General features: G+C 36.2%; 1 protein-coding gene across 2 annotated transcripts; it reads right to left on the minus strand.

The window, feature by feature from the left end:
- Nucleotides 1–1,464: 1,464 nt before the first annotated feature.
- Nucleotides 1,465–21,167, minus strand: LOC103716027. Of its 2 annotated transcripts, XR_605463.4 has the most exons (19): nt 20,716–21,167; nt 19,825–19,891; nt 19,590–19,688; nt 17,100–17,308; nt 15,098–15,247; nt 14,683–14,952; nt 14,469–14,563; nt 14,235–14,319; nt 13,821–14,033; nt 11,810–11,869; nt 8,743–8,825; nt 6,841–7,151; nt 6,669–6,760; nt 6,429–6,558; nt 4,623–5,821; nt 4,225–4,529; nt 2,413–2,595; nt 1,692–2,072; nt 1,465–1,571 (listed from the first exon to the last, which is right to left on the minus strand). XR_605463.4 is itself a non-coding variant. In XM_008803871.3 (18 exons), the coding sequence occupies exons 1-18, from the start codon at nt 20,941–20,943 to the stop codon at nt 1,964–1,966; spliced, it is 3,888 nt and encodes a 1,295-aa protein (XP_008802093.2). In that variant the 5' UTR covers nt 20,944–21,167; the 3' UTR covers nt 1,465–1,963. The 2 variants fall into 2 exon arrangements, 1 of the variants encoding a protein (XP_008802093.2); XM_008803871.3 differs by having other exon boundaries at nt 1,465–2,072.
- Nucleotides 21,168–21,905: the final 738 nt, after the last annotated feature.

Consider the following 21,905-nt stretch of genomic DNA (forward strand, 5'->3'; position numbering starts at 1 on the left):
CATTTTTCTTTATTCATGTTTTATCTGCTAGTGAATTTAAATGCTCTCCTGAGATATTCTCTAAAGAAATCCGGTTGAACAATGCTTTTGTCCTCTGCCAAATGTTATACATAGGTAGTATCAGCTTGTTTTTGTTACTTTATGCAAGAGAGGAGCATGAGCTCTTTATGGTTTGACATCCAAGTCATTGAAACAAATGGAGAGCCTTGGCGTAGCTGTACAGTTGCTTTATCTTGACCTGAAGATTATATTTGAAACACAAAAACCACCTTTTGCAATCTCTCTAGATCTTGTGTAAGAGCCCCGTACATTGGACTGCTCTTTTTAATCCAAATTGTGAGAATGAGATTGAGATGCATTAGAGCTCCATTTTTAATACGATGGCCCATAATTTCACCAAATATAAAGATCCCAATAGTCAACATATTTGGAAAGATTAGAGGATGTTCATCTGATTAGAATGCGCATTGTTTAACAAGTGACAATTAAATTATTTTCATTTTTGTATTTTGCTTAAAAATAGAAGGCAGCTCTTTTTTCATAAATACTGTGTTCGAGATCTGCAAAAATAGTATCGAGAACCGTATCAATATATTATCGATTCGGTATAATATGATATGTATCCCGTATTAAAACAAGCATCCAACACTTATTCTCACTCTCAGCTACGGTATGGGTCAATACTAGATGGTACAAAATAGTTTTGCTCAATTTGAACCGGAACAAATTGATTCAACTCATATGCCTAACTGATTTGCACGATACGGTTGGTATCGGTCAGCGTAATAAACCTTGATTATGTATTCACTTCTGGTTTTGTCATGTGAGTATTAACAACTGATCAAATTTCAAGGGCATGGAAATGACATGGGACACTTTGAACCCATGGTGGCGAATATTGGTCAAAATGTAGAGTCTCTGCATGTTTCAAGTGTATTCATCCGCACTGGTGGAATATTTGAGCACAAAGAAATTTGAGAGCATTACAGCGTTCCGACAAGTTACCCCCATTAAAAGGCAATTGCCAGAGACAACCTTTCTTCAAATCCATTTTCTCTTTTTTTTTAAATTATTTAATTTTGTAAAGAGAAAAGCTACTCCTCGCGTGAGCACTTCAAGAGGCATGGATTATTTGTAAAGCATGTACAATCAGAAATAAATACGTTTTTTGGTTGGCGTTACATTTTGATTGGCTGAACTCAACAATATATTCTTAGAACATACAATGCTCTTGATCTGAGAAGGGGCAGTCTTAGTAATGACAAATTGGCTCTCCCTTTCAGGATAGCTATTTCCGCTTGACTCATTTACATCAGCAAGAATTCAAAGAATTAACAGCATAAGCCCCTAAGGGTCCTCAAAAATATCTTGATGGGCAGTGATAGACGTACTTCGTATGTTTGAGAAAATATGGCTTGACTGACTGGAAACACACTTACCCCGATCAGGAAGAACAATGTCATGTACCTTGTAAGGATCTTAGGTCTATATGAACTTGGATAAGAACAAAAATTACATTTACAGTCTGTTCAGGACAGGCTGCATGCTTTCCTAGCACAAGGTGACATTTTCTGTAGAACAAATATAGACTGCATTAGATAAATACATTAATTGAAACCCTGGGGAGTTTCCAAAGCAGGATCCTAGCTCTACATAAACTTGACAGATTTTGGATAAGGAAAAAAAATTACATGTGTATTTTGTGCAGAACAAAAACTGAAAGATCGGCCGCACCATTTCCTAGCACAGCGTACCATTTTCTGTAGAACCAATATGGACTGCATTAAATAAATAAGTCATTTGAAACACTCTGGAGCTTGCCAAAGCTGAAAGATTTTTGAGCGAATATTGGCGCATCTCATTCTTCACTTCTACTGGTCACCTCCACATTTATCCAAGTTAGTACTGTAAGTCGTGCTTGAACGAGCAACTTTATCTTTTGTAAATACTTGTCATCCATTTATCATGTGGAACCTACCCCATTAAGGCAGCTGCTTTGATTCAAAAATTCCACATCATCAGGTGACAGTGATAGTGCGCCAGAACTCAAGTAGTGCCCTGATTGCCGAGACCTGCGAAAAAAGGGTTAGCACATTCACATGAGTAAGCTCAACAAGCATTGGGAGCTCAGCTGTGTCCCTTTTTAGCCTGGAACCAACCCTAAACCTGGTGATTGGTACTGAAGCATCCAGCAATGTACTTGGGTCAAGCTGACCAGACAGATATTGATAACATGACAAGAAACTAAGGGCAATTTTATGGAATCACATGTCAGGCTAGATCAAAGGCAATCCTTAGTGAACATAATTAAGCCCATAGATGGACTTGTTAATATGTATCTCCTGACTCTCCAATAGCTGTCCATAACTAAAGGGTTCATTTTGTAAAGTGATCTAAAAATTAAGAGCATACCTTGTCCGTGGGTACCTTCTCTGTGGGCTCTGATTTGTGCTTTTTGAGAGTCGCGAGCACTCTAATTTGGAGATCTGGCTCATGAAGGACAAGTATTCATGGAAAGCAATGCCTGTGAATGTCTTGAACAACCTTGCTGGAGCTATAGAAAGAATGATGTTGTGAAGTCTAGATTCCAATTCCCTGCATAACAGCAATGGAAGAGTCAACACTTGAGCAGCAGTGAAGAAAATGTAAGTCCTAAAGAATAGATGGAAATTTTCAGCAAAAAAAAAAAGAATAGATGGAAATCCCACTGGCTGTTATTCTACAAGCATGGCCACATATACATTGCCACAACAAGATAGCCCATCTTTCAGTCCAAGTATCTTTTTGAGGAACTTTTGCCCAGTACGTAAGAGAGATGGCATTTTGTTTTAACAACAAAACAAAGATAAGCACCATAAAAAATATTGGTTCAAAGACTTCCATAAACTGACCTCTAACCCATGCCTACAATTTATAATGCATCTGACCAATAGATATCCAAACTATCTAGCGTAGAAGTGAAATCTGTAAATTGTGTTTTTATTCTCCATAGCTCTATTTTATGGTTGCAAACTGACTTTAATCAATTGAGCTCTAGCTCATTCCCATGTTGCTAATTGCACCGACCAAAAATACATATGCAAATTTTTTAAAACAGAAATAAAATCTATAACTTCTCTCATAGCAGAACTGAGAAAAATGAAAAAAGTCTGTTAGTATATATGGTGGGACCGTATTTATCAAAAAATAGATGATTCTCTTCATGGAATCAGCAGTCTTTTCTAAGTAAAAATCTGAATCCAAGCTTTGGAATTCATCCAATATAATATACTAAAATAAAATGATAGTTCCACCTAGGTGGAAACTGATATCTGCCTTGCCATGTGAAATAATATTGGTGAGCAAATCCTTTAAACAACATCTTAGAGACTTTGAAAGAATTAAAAACCTGCTCTTCAAATTGCTATACAGAGATCTTCTATATTGAATATTAGATTGATGTTCGCATTAATTAAAAGAAAAAAGAGTTCCCTTAAAACGGCATTGTCCTTGCATCTTCCAAGAACACTAATTACCTGACTCTTTGTGAGTATATTGGGGCTTGTCTCAATAATCACACCCCTCTCCTCAGCAAACAGAGGTTCTGGATTCGAATCTTGGGTAGTGCATCCCCAAATCTTTAGGCCTGAGTGATGAAAGTGCAGGTCGCTGCCTCCTTTTATCTCAGAAGGGGAAAAAACTCTCTTTATAAAAGCATTTTGATATTATGTTAAGACAGAACCCCTTTTCTTAATTTAAACCTTAATTATATTCTCCTCTTTGACTTGAGGAATCTAACGCGCCAAAAAGCTTGATATTTGAAACGGCCAATCCCCAACTCCCAAGACATGAATAGATCGGTACATCGTCCACGGACAAACCATGCAAAATAAATTCTATTATTCTCAGCTAGATTATGACAGAAACTGGAAACTGGAAACACTTATGCTCATGCAGACACCATGACTCCATGCGTATAGAAAAGAGAACCCTAGACATATTCTAGAGTGGTTGGACTTAATACAAGGGAAAGACATGCATGTAAAGAGGAAATGACTAGAAAATCACAAAAGAGGCAAAGCATTTCAACACCTACCCTTCATGCATAAGCGACCTTATACGTGCTTTAAAAGATGCATAGTTAGAGATGCAGGATACTTAATATTCAGAGCTTACTCCAGCAAGTACCATTTCTTCAACAAGCACCTTATAATTACTGCCTTACCAGAAGATATAAGGTCATACCTTCTTATGGATAAGCCATATCTTGGTGCCTTTATATGCAATCTTCCATCATATAAATTTTGACTGGTGACGTTCCCCTGGGCGAGCAGCTTCCCCAGGGCCATAACATTAGTGCTGGAAGCCAGCATTTCCTGTGCCAAATCCACTGTGTTTTCAAAGCCTAATTCTGAGCCTAGGGACAAGCACCTGCTTGCGTGAAAGCAAAGGCCATGTTGTGCATATGTAGATCCCATCTCAAGTTGCTGATCATACCAGGAAGAAGCATCTGGTTCAACACAGGGTGTTAATGACGGCTCTAAGATGTCCTGCAAAAATTTCTCAACATCATTCAGGAAGTTCCCAAGGCCTAAAGAACATAATTTCTCAAGTGTATAGAAGTAAAAAGGTTATTATCTTACATTGACAATGGGGTTGCAGCTACTGAATATAATGTCAGTTTCAGAAAGAAAATCAGTCAGTCCAGAAGCACACTTTATTATTGAAGAAGCTTCATTCTTGTTACTTCTTAAATATGATTTTAGATCTTCACGTTGATTGCGTAGTTTTCTCCATGTTTCTGGCACAGAAACAGCTTCCTGAGAGCACTTACCACATTTCCCAGGTGTCAACCGCATGTTGAAATCAATCCGGCTACATTCATCCATCAATTGATATCCACTGGCTGAAGGTGTTTCAACTACATTTTGAGAATCTCCTTGTTCCTCATGTCCATAAATTGACTCCACATCCTCACGTGTAATTCCAGCATTGCTTTCCGAACAGGTTATTGATTCAGCCACAGGTCCATCTAGAGTACCAGCATTTGCTTCTGGCAGGGCACAAGTTGACTGAACAAAACCAGTAAAACAAACAGATGCATTGTTAGAAGATACTGCCATTGATAGAAGATCATCCTTTTTGTGGGCCCCAGCCTCAGATATGAAAGAAGATTCTGGAACAAATGACACATCCAGCAATTTGAATGTGTCACAGATATGTGAAGCAGATACCATTTCAAGAGTTTCAAATGAATTTTGAGCATTAACATCCCTTCTAGATTGATATATGGGATCACTACACAGATCCAAGTCATTTAGTGCCTGTAGACTTGGCACTGTCAACATATCTGCCAGATGACAGCTGTTAGGAGCTACTGAAGTAATTTCTGCAGGTGGAAGGTCATTAGCACATAGCTCATCCTCAGACTGGGAAGACAATATTGTACTTCGACTGTGCTTAACTTTTCGTCGAGCATTTGTCGCTGGGGAATCTGAAGCATCAAATAAGTCATTCAGATCATTGGCCTGAGCTGAAAATTCTGCACAGTCAAGGCTTGAATTTTTTCTTTTTAACTTGTGTTTTTTCCTAGTCTTGATAGTATTTGCTGTGTTCTTTCTCGTTTTGAAAAAATTGGTATTTTCTTTTGAGTTAAGTTCTTCTTGCTTCGTCATCTCCATGAACTGTTCTTCTACCAAAGAAATTGTTTTATTGATCTCCTTACCCACCTTTTCTGACAGTTCACATCGAAACTCAAACGGAATTAGTCTTGGCATTATGAGATGTGCAGCATCAATATCAAATGGGAGGGGACTGTATGTGGTGAATTGCATTTTCCTGTCTGAAGAATAGAAAGAGTAGAAATCACTAAATAATTATTTAGAAGAGTATGATAAACACTATATTATAACTTATTAACAAACTTTCAGTATAAGTAGATGCAATTTGACATAGGTAGAAGTGAACTGGGAAAACAAATGATTGTTAAGCTTAGAAACAGAAGATAAGAGTTGCAGAAAGGTAATATAACACCATAACTTGATACAATTCAACTTCTTAATTACTCATAATCATTTACAAATACCCAAGGCCTAGTTCTGTGATTAGTGAGAGTCGAATAAACATATCGCAATCTAGGGGCATCTAGCTAAAGTCACCAGAAAAATCTATGACAGGAACAATGCCTGCCACTAGGTTTTAATGTTTAATCTTCACAGTGAAAAGTAGACAATGGGATTCCAGAACCAAGCAATAAGACAGTTCATGGCATGAGATAACATGAAATTTATAAGCTGATCCTCTCATCAGAGGATTAATCTGCGTACACAAGAAAATACAGTAAACAAACACAGCTTCAAGGCAGCAAAATATATACAGTAGCAATATAAACTAAAATCCTGGCCTTCTCAGCAAAGAGCAAAATACTTGTCTTGTTATAATTTGCTAACCTGTATGGTCTCTCTTGCCCTGGCACCAGAACTGAAGAAGCATAAGAGTCTTACGGATATCACCTAGACAAGACCTGATTAAGTGCTCCATCAATTGGGCAGAAATTTGAGCTTTCTCAGAAGCACAAATCTACAAAAAAATTGAGAATGAACAATTTGGAACACCAATTAACACATCCAAGGTACCCAAGGCATGTAGAAATGACAGATATATGATTTCAAAATTGCAATTTTTTTTACCATGTGTACAAGTGACAGCAGCTCCTCAGATGATGGATGTTTGAACTCCAAAGTGACCCGGTCCAGAAGCTGTGGTAAGATAGGATTCTTATCTACATATCAGATAAATATACAAGGGATAAGAAATTTATAGTCGCTAACAAACTCTACCATGGATTGATTAGTTACTCACTATTGCTTGTAAGTATCATGGGTCGCTTTGCAGTTTCAGCCAGCTGAAGTATAGTAGAAATAAAACCACGATCTTCATCAAAAACAGTATCTACATCCTCAAAGAGAATTAGGGTTTTATTTGCAACTTGGGTCAGGGCACGTCTATTCTCTACAACATTACAAGAGCATTCTATATGAGCTTTCTCTATTTCACATTCTCTTAAAGCCATCTTAATTGAGCAATTCTCAAAGTCATCAGCTTCTCTCATGCAAACTGTGTTAGGCAGTAACTCAGAGTTATGCTTTTCCCTCGGACCTATCAGTTGAGACCTGGATGAAGGAACACAAGCACATCATGTTAATCTTCATCAATAAAAATAATATAAAAATAATGCAGTTTGTTTTATCCCTGACTGCATTGCAAAAGCAGTGGAGCAAAATACAATACATGCAAACATAGACAGTCTGTCAAAGTCATCGCTCAAAATATACAGAGAGCAATCAAATGAAAATATAGCTTAAACAAGCTAGAACACCACCTATTTTATGTGTTGCATTCAAATGGGTCAGCACTTGTTCCTTTCAGATTGATAGAATAATAGAACCATCATAAAAAAAGATCCGAATAATCCTTCTGTGCGGCTCATCTCTATCATAGTAGAGATTTAATACTGCAGAGAGCTTTTTCACAGAATCTAGAGAATATTTTGTACCGAGATCTAAAAACTAGAGAATATCTTGCCAAAAGCAGAGTTCCTGTATAATGCACCATTTAGTGGAAGGGTTGTAGAGGGGATTACAAAACTCATATGAAGTATATGACTATTTACAAATAAGCCAAAATCTTCAAGATCTGAAAGACCAAAGAAATATTTGAAGATCTTAGGGTATCCAGAACTGAATGATTTAATAAGAAGATTAGAACCCTCGTGAAACAGAAAAGAATAGGCATATGCAAGTGTTGGTACAAAGAATGATCATTTAGGGCCAAAAGGAGACATGATAGCCACAAAGTTGGAACCGGAAAAGGACATCAAGTTGGTTTGATCTAAATTATATTAGCAGGTAGTCTCTGCATCTTAAACATTATATAAAGTAACCCTATACTTGCTGAACCCTTTGCTTTATTTGCATAGCGCAAACTGAAGCCTCGTAACCATCTTGCTTTAGTGGCCCTCCTTAATTGATTTTCCTCCCTCCTTGCTCCTTGCTTTATTTGCATAGCAAATACTTGAGACTTTTCTATCTCTATAGCCAAAATTCTAGGTCCATAGGAGACTTGAAAACTACAATAGTCTAGCTCATATGAAGAATGCATATTAGTTTGTGAATGAAACAACATAATCTTAAGTTTGGGAATAGTTTTTGTGCAGAAATTTTCATGTCAGTAAAACAAATAGCTATTTCGTAGTCAAATGTTGCCCACATGAATAACAGGTGCACACAATGTAGAAAATAAGATTATTTATTTGATAAGTTGTACACGTACAAAGACATTTGCTTCCTTTGTTCTGATTCTATTTCAGACACTGAAAATGGTGCTATATGCGAAGAGGAACCTTTAGCATTTAGAAGTTTTTGACAAAGCATATGGAAGAACATAAAGAATCAACATTTTTATCCACACAATGTTGGAAAAAGAATTCTTTAGCAATTGTCCAAACTAGACTAGTTAATTCCCAAAATTATACACTCAAACTACAAGAGCAAACATCTAAACAAGCTACAGTCAAATCAACTATCATATCAAGTATAAAAAAAAGAAACCTTAAAAATTATATTAAAACCTTGTGTGCAATTAAAGATAGAGAAGATTATGGGCCGAGGAAGAAAGAGCATATCAGATGGTTTGGGCACACATTAAACAAATAGAAAATGAGATCTTAAATATAAAATCTATCCTATAGAAGTTGTGACAAACCATCTGTTAAATCCATGTGATTCCATTGCCTCTCCAAATTTTTGCTTTACATGTGCTCCATTTCTTAATTCAGATGCATTCACCTGTCAAAGAAGATAAAGCTTATAAATACAGAACCACTGAATCCAACAAAAAGTATCATTACTTCATTGAATAGATTGCTTAAGCCTCACAACAGAAGATAGTTAATGCTTCAGAATAAGTTTGTGAACATAATTTAGGTCGTGACTCCCCGATGCAGTTCTAGAACTCCCGCCTCTCACCCCATCCCCCTCCTCCACCCCCCCACCCCTTCCCAAACACACACAAAAAAAAGGAAAAGAAAAGAAAACAGAAAGTGAAAATAGATTACTTTAATAGAACACCTTATAGAGCAAAATCTGCAGAAATTGTTTTAAATTGTATCTATTTGTATGACCAGACAGGTCCTTGGATGTTAATACCATTATTCTCTAGTTATAACAGAGCTAAAATGAAACTGTTTGTCATCTTTGCGGTTTCAAAGAATGTGCATATTTCCCAATAAAGAGATACTCAAAGGATATATTGTCATGATCCGAGATTCAAATCATTCAAACGAGGATTAGCCACTTCATCTGAATTGTCAATATTCAAATGACCATCCAAGATTCAAATGACTATCCTATGCAATTAAAATATGAAAAATGTTGAAGTATATGCCACTTCATTCGAATTATCAATGAGGATATGAGTGGACCCTTGGCCAATTGGTATTAGTGGACCTCAAGTATATGAGTAGCTTCTTATCCTTTAATAATGAGTATACAAATAACTTTATCCAAATTATTGATGAGAATATGAGTGGACCTATGACTAGGTGGTATACATGGCCTCATCCGAATTATCTATGAGGATATGAGTGAACCTCTGGCCATCTAGTATTAGTGGATTTGGAGGATATGAGGAATCTCATCTGCTTTAACAATGAGAATATAAGTGACCCCATCCGAATTGTTGTTGATGATATAAGTAGTCTCATCCATTTTAACATTGATGATACAAGTAAACCCCTATAAGAAATGTGATCATCCGAACCATTTTTTGAAGCGTTGTAAGAAAATGTAATTTAGTTTGAATTACTTGAACTTTCCTAACTCTTGTAGTGAATGATCCTTTTCAAAGAAAGAGAGCCTGGGCTTTTCAAATCACTATTGGATTCGATGATTATTCAAGCAATGCCAGCAATGCAGCTGATTGCATTTTGTTTATGCTGTTTATATCAAACAGATTATCTTCAAGAGTTTGCAACTGGATTTTGTTTAAAATTTATTTCTTGTGATACAATTTTAGTAATGCTTTGGGAAATCATATGCTTCCATTTTAATATGGTTCATATTTTGATTGTTAATGAAGATCACATTTCAAGATTCAAATGAAGTTCCAGTCACCAGTCATGACATACATAGATACAATCAGCTAAAAACAACTAGTAAGACATAATCATGGTGGAATTTAAAAACAAAACAATTGATTTTATGCCAGATTCTTCTCTATTAATTAAGAAACAGACTTGTTATTCGACATGGAGGGAAAAAAATTTGGGCATCAAGCAAATTGCATCATTATAGGCATAAGAAATATTTGCACCACATCCAAATTTATTAGGCAATAATCTAGGTTACACGCAGTGGTGGCTCAACTTTTGGAACCATGTGAGAGGAAGGCATGATGTCTCAATTTGGACACCTTAGGCCCAAACTTGTGCTCCACTCAAATATCTTGAATCAAAAAACCAGTAAGAAGTGAGAGTGAGATAGTGAGATGGTGCAAAAAATTTCACATAATCTTCAAGGAAACTTTCAAATTACAATGTCTAAATATTGAAAATTTGGACCCAAGCTGATCCAACTAGATGGCTAGAAATGTGTAAAAAACAGCATTAAGTTGATCAAGCTCAGTTTCACAAGGCACATATAACTTTTATGTATATTGTATACAATATAATGATGTATATAAACTAAGATGTACTTAATGGTTAGACCAAATCCAACAGCTGATCTTTCTTCTTTTGTCTGGTTTTAAAATGATGAAAAGGAAGAACCAAGAATGAAACTGAACTTGAAAGTTGATTCAAACTTGAACAGAGCTTGAAGGAAGCATTTATGGAGCTTGATACAAGCTCAAATTGATTGCATCTATAACAAGATTATCGAGCTGATCAAAATAGGCTTATGTTTGGCTCAGTTTGAAATTAACCTTAATCAAATAATAAATAGGGCCAAGCTTGATCCCATATTTCAGGCTCAAAATCAATTAAGCCAAGCTTGACTGGACCCAAACACAATCGAGTTTGGCTTGATTGCAACCATACTCCAATTTATTGTTTCTTCTTTCTCTTATTCTCTCCTTTTCATTCTCTTTCTATCTCAACTTTCTCTATTTTCTTATTATATTTTCGATTTTCCTTTAAGTCCGTAGCACTAGATCTCATAGTTGATTTGCATAAGAGTTGCACAACCAAAAAATATGCTTCCTCCCTCTTTAAGCCTAACATGAGTTAGAAGCCTGATATGGCACCTCTTCTTTAGTATTCATAAATGAGTCTAAAAATCTAACAAATTCCATGCAATTTCAAACTTATCAGACCATTCAATCAAAGCCTGATATGCCTTTCTAAGGAACAAAATCTATTGCGAGTCATTTTAAAAGGATTGAAGTGCCGGCCATGCCAGTAAGCATGAATCAACATAAGCTACGACATGTCAGTCAGAGAGGAAAGTTCTGTGCATGCCAACATGTGCCGTCTGTTGGCCCATGCATGAGTCACCCAAGTGCCAATCAACATTGCCGTCTGTGCACCCAGGTGTCAACACCAGCCTTCATACCTTGTTTTAGACCATATATACATAAATTTGCAGACAATATCTCGTGTGATTTAAATAAGAGTGGATTTAGGGAAGGATAAACAAGCTTGTGAAATTAAGAATTGGATGAGCAGACAATTCAAGTTTTCTCAAGCTGGCATTGAAATTTAGGTGTTGTCTATTAATCTAACAATCAACTTGAATATAGGTGACTAAGGCAAAGAAAATAAATTCATAAGTACCTCAATTACTTCAAAGCCTTGCTCCTTTGCACAGGCATAGATGGCAGCAGATTTACCACTCTGCATGAGAACACACCAAAAGTGATTATAGATTCAATTAATTCATGCAATTAATGCAAGTAAAAGAGAAAAAAAAAATAAATATATATATATATATATATGTACCAAAAAAAGAGAGAGAAATTATATAACAACAGCAAATCAGAATATCCACTTCGGAAAAAAGATAGACATTAAAATGCATTGGACAGATTCCCCTTTTTTTCATGTAGGTTGATGGGTTAATCCAAGTAGTTAAACGAGTGAGTTAAATCAAGTTATATATTTGTATAAGAAGATAAAATCTAATCGGCTATTTACAAGAAATAGACAATAAGAGACAAAGACTATGTACCCAAGAAGGAAATTATTTGTTCAGTCATCATATCTTGAAGCAGAAGCAACTGATCAATTGAATTAAGTTTTAAGTATAGTCTTCAACATAATGCATACTGGAATTAATCGGAAGTTAGTGGATGGTTAGGAACTAATCACACAATGCATCAGTAATAAAAATAATGTATATTATCCTAAAAAAGATGCATTTTGCATGCAACAACTCGTAAAAGATTTCTAAGTAGTGGAAATGACTAAACACTACTCTAACATGACACTGATATAGAGAATAGTCCTTCTGACTTGTTAAAGGTACGACGATCAGGAACCGATTACTGGTTTAAATTTCTCTTTTCTATTTGTACCCGTTGCTGAGAAAAAAAGAAGAGAAAATATGCAAGTATGAAATAACAGGATTAGACTGGATAAATAAAAGATAATTAATTTTTCTTTACTTTTTCACCCATGTTCAAAAAGATGGAATCAGTATTATGATTCATAGACTTAATGCCTAATTCTTTAGAATAATAGACACAATATGTGTTTTATTGAAGAAAGAAGTTAGTGACAAAGATTATTTCTAATTTTAAAGATAAGAATGGTACCAAATTGAAACTTGAATTTCAGGTGAAAGCAAAAAGTTAAATAGGGTTAAAGACTACGGAGAAAATCTCTGCAGTTCCTAAAGGAGCAAAAGTACTAAGAATAGGGTCCTAAACTGGATTAGCTGTAATTGATGCATAGATCAAATTTGGAGTGCAATAAAGAGGATTAATAGCAGATAATGTGCAAGGAAAAAGAATAAACACAAATTTCTGAAATTCAAGGTAGATCCAACATCTAAAAATATTATCTGAAGATCATACTCAGGAATAAGTGCAGCATTCAAAAAAGTCAGATCAGGAGGAGAAGGACCTTCCTTATCTTTGTACAGGAACTCCATTTAGCCACTCAATGTCCTCCCCCCCCCCCACCCTTCCAAACACACAAAAAAAAAAAGAATAGAACAGAAAAGAAAAAACAAAAAAGGAGAAGGAAAAAAGAGCCTCCTCATCATCTCCAAGTTTGTCCTCTCAGAACCCTACAAATGAAGTAACAAGATTGTCTTTATCCTAAAAATTATTCTAAGCAGCAATAGACAAAAATTTTGATGACCAATAGGTATATGACTAGTCAACGTAAGAAAAAAGACTTCCTAAATCAACTTAGTTTCTTTCTTCATTTTTTTTAATTTAAAATTAATCCTATTAAAGTCCTTTCACCATTTGACGCAGCCCTCGGAAACTTTGGTTTTCCCTGATCCTTTTTATTGCCAAAAATCCGAGCTTTCATCCAGCAAGATCAGTCAAGATTGCATCCTTATGGAGAATTACTAAGACAATTTGACATTTTAAAAAAATTGTGAGGCTATCTACCAGAAGATGCACTCAATGCATGACATAACACATCTCGGCTCTTGTAGGAAAGAATATTTGCTTCTGTACGTATCAACATGCCTGGTATGGCTTGTTACTTGTTAATATGTCAATTAAAACCACTGAAAATGCACACATAATGCTCTAAAAACACATAACAAATGGGATAAAAGGAAAAAAAATATAATAGTAATAATATATTTACTGAGGTGAATACACACCCCAACAGGTCCAGTAATTAAAAGCACATTTTTAAGGATAGCTGCATCTTCTCTGTCATCCCTGTCAGAATCATTTTCATATAAGCTATCCTCACTCTCTTCAATGGCACATTTTTCACCAGATTTACAGTTCTGACTGCTTTGCCGTCCTCTTTCATGCCATGACTTCAGCCATTCACTGAGGGATCTAATAGATTCGCTGTTTCCACACACCTGGAGAATAAACCAGTTTAAGTTAATAATAATAAAAGCTATAGTGATATTGCGTCAGGATGGCATGCATTCCACATAATGAAACAGAAGCAGCAGAAAAGGCAGAAAGATCCATAAAAAGATTTTTCTATATCTTTATCAAAATATGGCATACATTCCACATACTGAAACAGAAGCATGAGAGCACCACAAGTGACTCACTTCTGAGGCATTTTCTGGCTGGTACTTGTTTATCCATAGGCTACACTCAGGCCAATAACTGCAACGTCGAAAGTATGATGCCAACCTAGAGATGAGAAAATTTCAGGACATTATGTTCAGAGCATGATTATTTAATTTCTCTCCTTGGATAAGAAAAGCAAACTATATTAATTGTTTCAGTCATCAACATGAACATAGTAAATCATCTGCACATTATTTTTGGAGATATCTTACCTTTCCTTAAGTAGCAAATCCTCATGCTTGCTCTCCAAATTACTTACGCAACTACCACATCTAAATGACAAAGAACTATTGCCATTAACATGGACCTACAGGCAACATGAGCAATGAGTAAAATGATGCACATAAGACACTTGAATGAAGATTTTCACATTGTCTGAATACAGCAAAGAAAGTCTTGTATATATAGGTACTTTGGAAAATATACCAACTTCAAGTGTGAGAGCAACTGCTCGCTTTGATTTTGCCCAGTGGATAATATAGATGAGGCTATTGCTGAGGTTAAAGAATCCTTTTCTTCTCTATCTAATAGTTGATCTAGATGCACCTCTTTAGGACAAAGAGTATGTAATCTGAAAGGCTCAACTGAGCCCTCAAAAACTGAAAAATCATTTCTCATGGCAGAACAACCACTCTTGTCAAGCAGAGTCCTCTCTGAAAATACCCAGTTTTTCCAATCTAATGAAATGACATCATCCTAGAGAGGAAAAAACATATGGCAGAATTAGCTAACATAAAAGTTTTTTAAAATTTACATATAAACTTCACAAATGAATACATTGTAACATCAGATAATAATGATAAACTTTACGGTAACACAAAATCAACCTCATTTTCAGTACCTGTTTATCAAATACATGAACAGGAGGACAGGAAACAAAATGTCTACTTTTCACTTTTGCAATGGCTTGAGCTGATGACGCACTCTTGGCTGGTTTCGAACAAGTGAAAAATGGATGCATTCGCTTTCCTGTAGATAACCACACATTTTCCTGCTAACAAGCAACAATTGCTATTTAGACAGTCATCGAAAAACATTTAAATTGTTTGTTGAAAAAATAAACAAAAACAACAAAGCAAATAGGTGAAACAAGAAAATAAACCCGAATAGGAAGGGTTCTACAACAAACGACTTCTACATACAAGGTAAGTGCTTACTATGAATACCCTCCTAGTATCATGCATGTGGTTGCTTAAGATTTGAGATAGAATACAGATACATTATTCTTCCTACAAAAAAGAGAGATATCAAAAAGGAAAAAGCCCAGCATGATGCCAAGGCAAACCCTCTCCACACAACATAGGGTAGTAGTTTGACAACTGGTGTAGGAAGAAAAGAAATGAAAATGCTATACGCCTCATATTCAAAATTGATCAAAAAGAGATCCAATAATATGATCAGCTTGTTATCTAGGATCCATTACACAAAAGAATGGAAGCCTAGACTATGCATATAAGCATGCAACAGAAACAGAACTGGAGATAAGTGACACGATGCTTCCTGGTGTTATGTGAGCGACCTATCCTCTGAAGGCATAAGAAAAATATATAGAACAGTAACAAAGCCTTGAATGCTGTATGGAGCAGAATGCAAGGCAATTAAAAGGGCTTGATCAACAAGATGTACATGACAGAAACGAAAAATGCAGAGATAAATATGTGATGAAAGCAGGTGAGCAGGAGCGACAAGCTTGCAGCAATTGAAGACGAGATGTCGGAGAACTATTTGAGAGGATATAGGCCCGTGTAGCAGAGATCTAAGTTTCAGAGAGACTTTAAACAGAAGGGTGGAGTCTAAGTTATGATGGATGGAAGTTGCATGAAAGGACTTGGAGAAACTTGTTCTATCATCAAAATTAGCTCTTGATAGGTGATAAAGAAAGATCAACTCTGAGTATTTGGGATAAGACAATCGTTATGGAATGGTGCTGGTTATGGCTATGGAAAACAGAATCCAAGAATTTTTTAGATCAATTGTTATTTCTTGGTTCATCGGCTTATTGATGGAGATAAAAAAGTGCCCTTTCTAGTAAAAAATTTAATATACAAGTGTTCTCACATGCAAAGTTGCAATAAATCATATATTACTAAGTATAATGTTCCTCTCCTATGATGAAAATGGACCGTGTTTGAATTTCTTAAAGACGATCTAAAAATTTTCCAATATGTCTTAATGGTGAAATAACAAACAGGTACACATTTCCTTGTCAAGGGTGCTCAATTTTTAGGGTTACGATTGCACATACGAATGCAAGAAGTCATATCTAAAGGTTATACTTCTTAGTTTATCCCCACCGACACATTCAGTTTTCTTGAGATAGTAATGCTCTTGAAAACATCTAAAATTTGAGGAACTGGTTTCAGTATCACTGCTGATACATGTGCATTCCATTTGATTTAATAAGATATTAAAAGCATATTTTTTAGGACTTTTTTAAAAATTTTATACTATTTTTTCTGGCAACATATTGGTCACACTAATCGTACACATTTACAAAAGTATGAAGAGAGGTTGTCTAGTGGTTTTGGCCAGAATTCATATATTTATGATTAACTATTTGCATGCAGCACGATCACGTGCACTAATTGTGCCATGACCAAAGAATACATTTATTACAGAAAATGTCACTGTTGCAGGATCCAAAATACTGGGTTCACTACCATCCATCCACTCTTAAGTGAGTATGATATTAGAGATCCATTTCATAGCATGTAAATTCTTTAACTATCAAAACAAAGATATGTAGAGTTAAATGAATATATAGAGAAAAAATATATAGGGCATCCAAAACATATCAGAAACAGAACTACTGAAAGAAAGAAAGAAAAGTAATTGAAGAGTACCTCTGCAGCTATTTTTCCCTCCAACCGGAGATCACAGACCAGTTGGTCCGTATGCAGACTTAGGCCATCTAGATCCATTGCAGCATCAGATTTGCCATTGACTTTTCTCTTCACAGAATATGACTCCTTTAGGTCACTAGGTATTGCAACCTTTCTAGGTTTAGCCTCATCACTCAGGTTGTCCTTCAACTGCTGACAATCTTTGTTACCTTCAAAAATGTGTCCAGCAATCAAATCTTACTACTCAATTTTCCATGGCATACCAAGAACAGAATAAGGGTAAAAGTGTTCCTACTCTGCAGCATAACTTTTTCACTGCACTTCACAAGCAATAGTCAATCAAAGAAGAGGATGGAAACAGCTATGAAGATAAATACGACTTGCAGAAATTATTCTCTATTATAATTTCCAAATAAAGGAAATAAAGGGCATTAGCAAGCATCTTACCCCTAAACTGAATCAGAGCATCACACCAAGTTCTCAAGCAAGGCATAAATAAAGTTGCACAATTGGAAAGCTTAAGCCAAATCGAGGATTTTCTAACAAGAGAATGTGTATTTTTGTAATTCCTTTTTCACCCTCTACAGCAACTTGATATTTGGAAACCTACTAACTTATTCAATTCGAAAAAATGGATATACTTGTGACTAAAGAAATACTATTTTAATATCAGAACCAATTGAAATTTATCATGAATCATGTATTAAGCCAAGCTTACCTTAAATTTTATTCTCTGTCTATAATCATTAAAGCAACAAATACTTGAGAGAGAATTAAGAGTTGGAGGATAATCAAGAGTTAAATATGTATATTGCACTAACTTTAAGGTCTTGAGCAAAAGAGAGTCCAGAATTTTCTTATGTCTGTCTTCAATGTTAGTCCTTAATGTAGGCACCAGGTGGCATGCCACAAGAGTAAAATCCATTATTTAAAAAAAAAAGTCATAGCAACCGCTATAGCGGTTTTGGACATAAACCACTATGCTGTGTGCTGTAGTGACCTCTTATAGCATTTGGGCCTATAGCACCCAATACGATGGGTAAAAAGCCTCTTTACGGTGACTATGCTTTTGGATTATAGTGGGTATCATGTGCCAAAGCGGTTTATATGGGCATCCCTTAATCCTTAGCATGATGAGAAAGTTCACCAATAAAAGAGATTTGGTGATACCAGGAAAACTCGGTTTGCTACTTTTTGAGCTTGCCAAGTATGATGAGTAAGAGAACAGACTTACTGATTAGGTTAGTTCTAAATAGTACAACAAAAATCAAGGAAGGTAGAACCAAGGCATGGTTTTGAGCTCCAAATTTTAGAATAATGTGGCATTTTCTTTCTATTATGCGAACCTGAGGTGCTTAGGCATGGCCATGCGTTGTCTATGGGGCGATTTGATGAATGTTAAAAAGGCGGTAGCTTTACATTTGAATGAAGATGAGAAGTACATTCCAATTTGGGCAATTGTTGATTCAAGATGGGATGCAAAACTTGAAGGCTCATTGCAAAGGGCAGGCTACTTCTTGAATCCCTACTTCTATGCCAATAAGAATAAAATCCAAAAATGATGAGCAATTTATGGATGTGCCGATTGAGTTCATTTTGAAATTCTATCCAAACGATCAAAATTTGCAAGATGAAATTTCAAGGGAGATTCCTAGTACACAAGAGCTACCGGATCATTTGGAAGACAAATTGCCACTAGACAAAGGTCATGGCACGAGCTTACTAATGCCTTATTTGTTAGTGATATGTCTTCAGGTCATATGATATGATTAGTGTATTAAGAATGATGCATGTTTCAATCATTGAATGAAATATATGAAGGTACAACTTATTATGTAAATAGCCTATAATGTTAGCTCAGCAATCTTTTATAGCTTTGTTCTTGATCTTTTTTTTATTTTTCCCAAAAAATTGATATAAAGTACTAATGTTTGATACTCCGCTTATGTAAATAGCCTATATGTTTTAACAGCCCACTTTGGGTTCATAGTGCCCAATATCCGCCATCCACTATGAAATCTCACCAGCCACTACGTGCCCGCCATCCACTTTTGGTACAATGATAAAATCATTAGAAAATACAGTCACACCTCAAAAGTGGTTCTGATGGCAGATGTGGCTCTTACAAAATCCCCAAAGAAAAGAAAATCAAGGGCTTTATCTCAATAATATGATAATATAGCTGAAAAGTGCCTTGTCTTTCATTTTTCAGTAAATAATTTATAACTCGAACTCACCTAGAATTTTCACTTTCAGAGTATATATCTTCAGCTATTGTTCCAACAAACTTAATCCTATCCTTGTTCATGGAGTAACTAGTGGTGGAAAGAGAAAATCTCACTAATTAAGCTTGCATTAGAAAATGAGCAGAGGCCGGTATGCCAACTCAAGTATAAACAGGAAGGGCGAACAAGGTGTATGGTGATAGTTAATATATTGTCATGTTGAAGTTGGATGCAGCATTGAAGCAGCGCCTTAACCCATACTTACTGGCCATGGATTCTAACATGTTGAAGCGATTGCTGTTCCCCACTTTCAAAGCTACAGCTTCGAGTTGCTCTACAGTTTTCTTCTGTCGTGGACTCCTCTCTGAAATTTTGGAAGAAAGTCAGAATCCATGTGTTTGTATGTGTGTAATCTCCCAAATAAATAATGTGCATGCATGTGTGGGAAAGCGCGCGCACGAGAGAGAGAGAGTCTTTGCTTGCATAATTTGTAAACTTACTGACTGAGTCTGGAGAACTTTTGCTTCCAGTACTTAATCCCCGCACTTGTTTGCCTTTGACTGGAGACTGTGAAGGCAGTTTAAAACAGGTTAGCTGAAATAGCTATAAGCTTCGAATTGGGAAGAGACAGGCTTGAATAGGGAAGTACGGTATAAGGACTGATAAGAACCATAAAATAAGGGTGCATATGGTTAAAATTCAATATTGTTTCTTAAGCGAAGCTTATCAAGAGCATAAACACTGACTAACTGGTAAAGTTAAGGGGATAAAAGTAGCACAGCTGCTCACAAATCAAAATATGTGCATAAGCACAAACGTAGAAGTAAACACGAACGGAGTTAGGTTCCAGGAATGAAGCTTACATAGTTGCCAAGAACAAGCACAACTTTTAGGTCAAGGGTCACCTGGTAACTTATATAAATGTAACAAATAAACACACACACACCATGCCTTTGTCAACTAGAGGCCAATTATTGGAAGGACAAGATTTAGAATTTCATTACCCACATTGTTGAAAGAGGAGCAAAAGTCATGCTAAACTGACCTTCTTATTTAAACTAATTCAACTCGTTTCTACCAACGAGTGCATAAGGTTGGAACATTGAATGAAGAATTTTGCCTCTTCTTTAGAAATTGCATACCCAAAAAAAAATCCGAAAAAAATAAACAACTACCATAGTTATTAGGGAAAAGCCACAAATTATATATAAATTATTAATATACCACATTAGTATTAGATCCGATTATCAGTTAAATAAGAAATTCAAACAATGAATATGATAATATATTTAAAAAGTAATTTTTGAAAAAAAAACAATGAATTTTCAGAAGGAGCAAGCTATCGAAACCAACCCCCATCATCCAATCAAAGCTTGAATAGAACAATGTACCTTTTTAGGAGTTCTTGGCTTGGATTTTCCTTTCTTCTTCCGCTTCCCCTTCTCCTCCGCCTCTTTCTCATCCTCCTCCGCCGCCGCCCCTATCCCATTGGCCCCCTCCTCTCGGGGAACAGCCCAAGGGAGCTTCGACTGGACGCATCTCCGCCGCCTCTTCGCCCCCGCAGGCGATGGCGTGCTCCCGATCTCGAGCACATCCTCTTCCTCCACCGATCTATCCATCAGACGACCGGCAAGGGCTAGGTCGACACCTGATTCTGATCAACAGTGGATCTACGTAAAGAAAAAAAGGGGGAGAGAATTAGGGTTTCGATCGAACACAGGTATGGCGCGGGGGAGAAGATGGCGGGAGAAAAGAAGATTCCCGCGCTGGAGGATCTCTTTCCCGTTCCCACCGGAGAAAGGAGAAATCGTCAGGGGTTTTATAGCGACGCGGACTCCCAAAAAGAATAGCGGCCTCGTTACCAGCCACGGTGGGAGAGTTTGATCCGGTCTCCGATTAACCAATAGAGATCAATTGTAAGCCGTTGGATGATCTTGGATCCGGTTTAACGGTCGCTTTAGTTATCTGGGACGTTAAGCCGCGGCAATCAAGTAATTAAAAAATAAATTTGATTACCAAAATTGGAAAAAAAAATCTGCTGCTCAAAATAACAATCCATGATAAATTCCCCGCGATACGTATGGATGCTTGCCGGATGATCATTACGTGGCATTGGCGGCATGATCATCCGTGGAAGAATCGATATAATATTTATCATTCTAATTATATCGGTCAAAATTAATTAATGTGTCGTGGCCAAATCAACGTTAGCAAATTTATAGGCGAAGTTATTATTACTATCTTGCTTTTAAATATTAAGATAAAATGATATTGTTTTTGATGCATCCATTGAGATAGTGAGATGAAGCAAATCCACCATCATTTTTTGAATACTTCATATTCTCTCTCATGTTTTTTAATTGAAATATAGAATAGATGATTAAAGAAGAACAACGAAGACAAGAGAAGTTAGAAATGTTGTGAGATTGATGTTGATTTTAGAGAGTATTTCTGGAGGGTGTCACCATAGGATCACTTGAGTTCGATAGCTGCTAAATAGACATGTTGGGCAAGCAATGAGAGGTATCGCTTAATGGCTCTTAAGCAATGGTTGTTCTAGTGTTTAGAGCTACGGTGGAAA

Source organism: Phoenix dactylifera, chromosome 8, assembly GCF_009389715.1.
Source record: "Phoenix dactylifera cultivar Barhee BC4 chromosome 8, palm_55x_up_171113_PBpolish2nd_filt_p, whole genome shotgun sequence".
NCBI classification, from domain to species: Eukaryota; Viridiplantae; Streptophyta; class Magnoliopsida; order Arecales; family Arecaceae; genus Phoenix; species Phoenix dactylifera.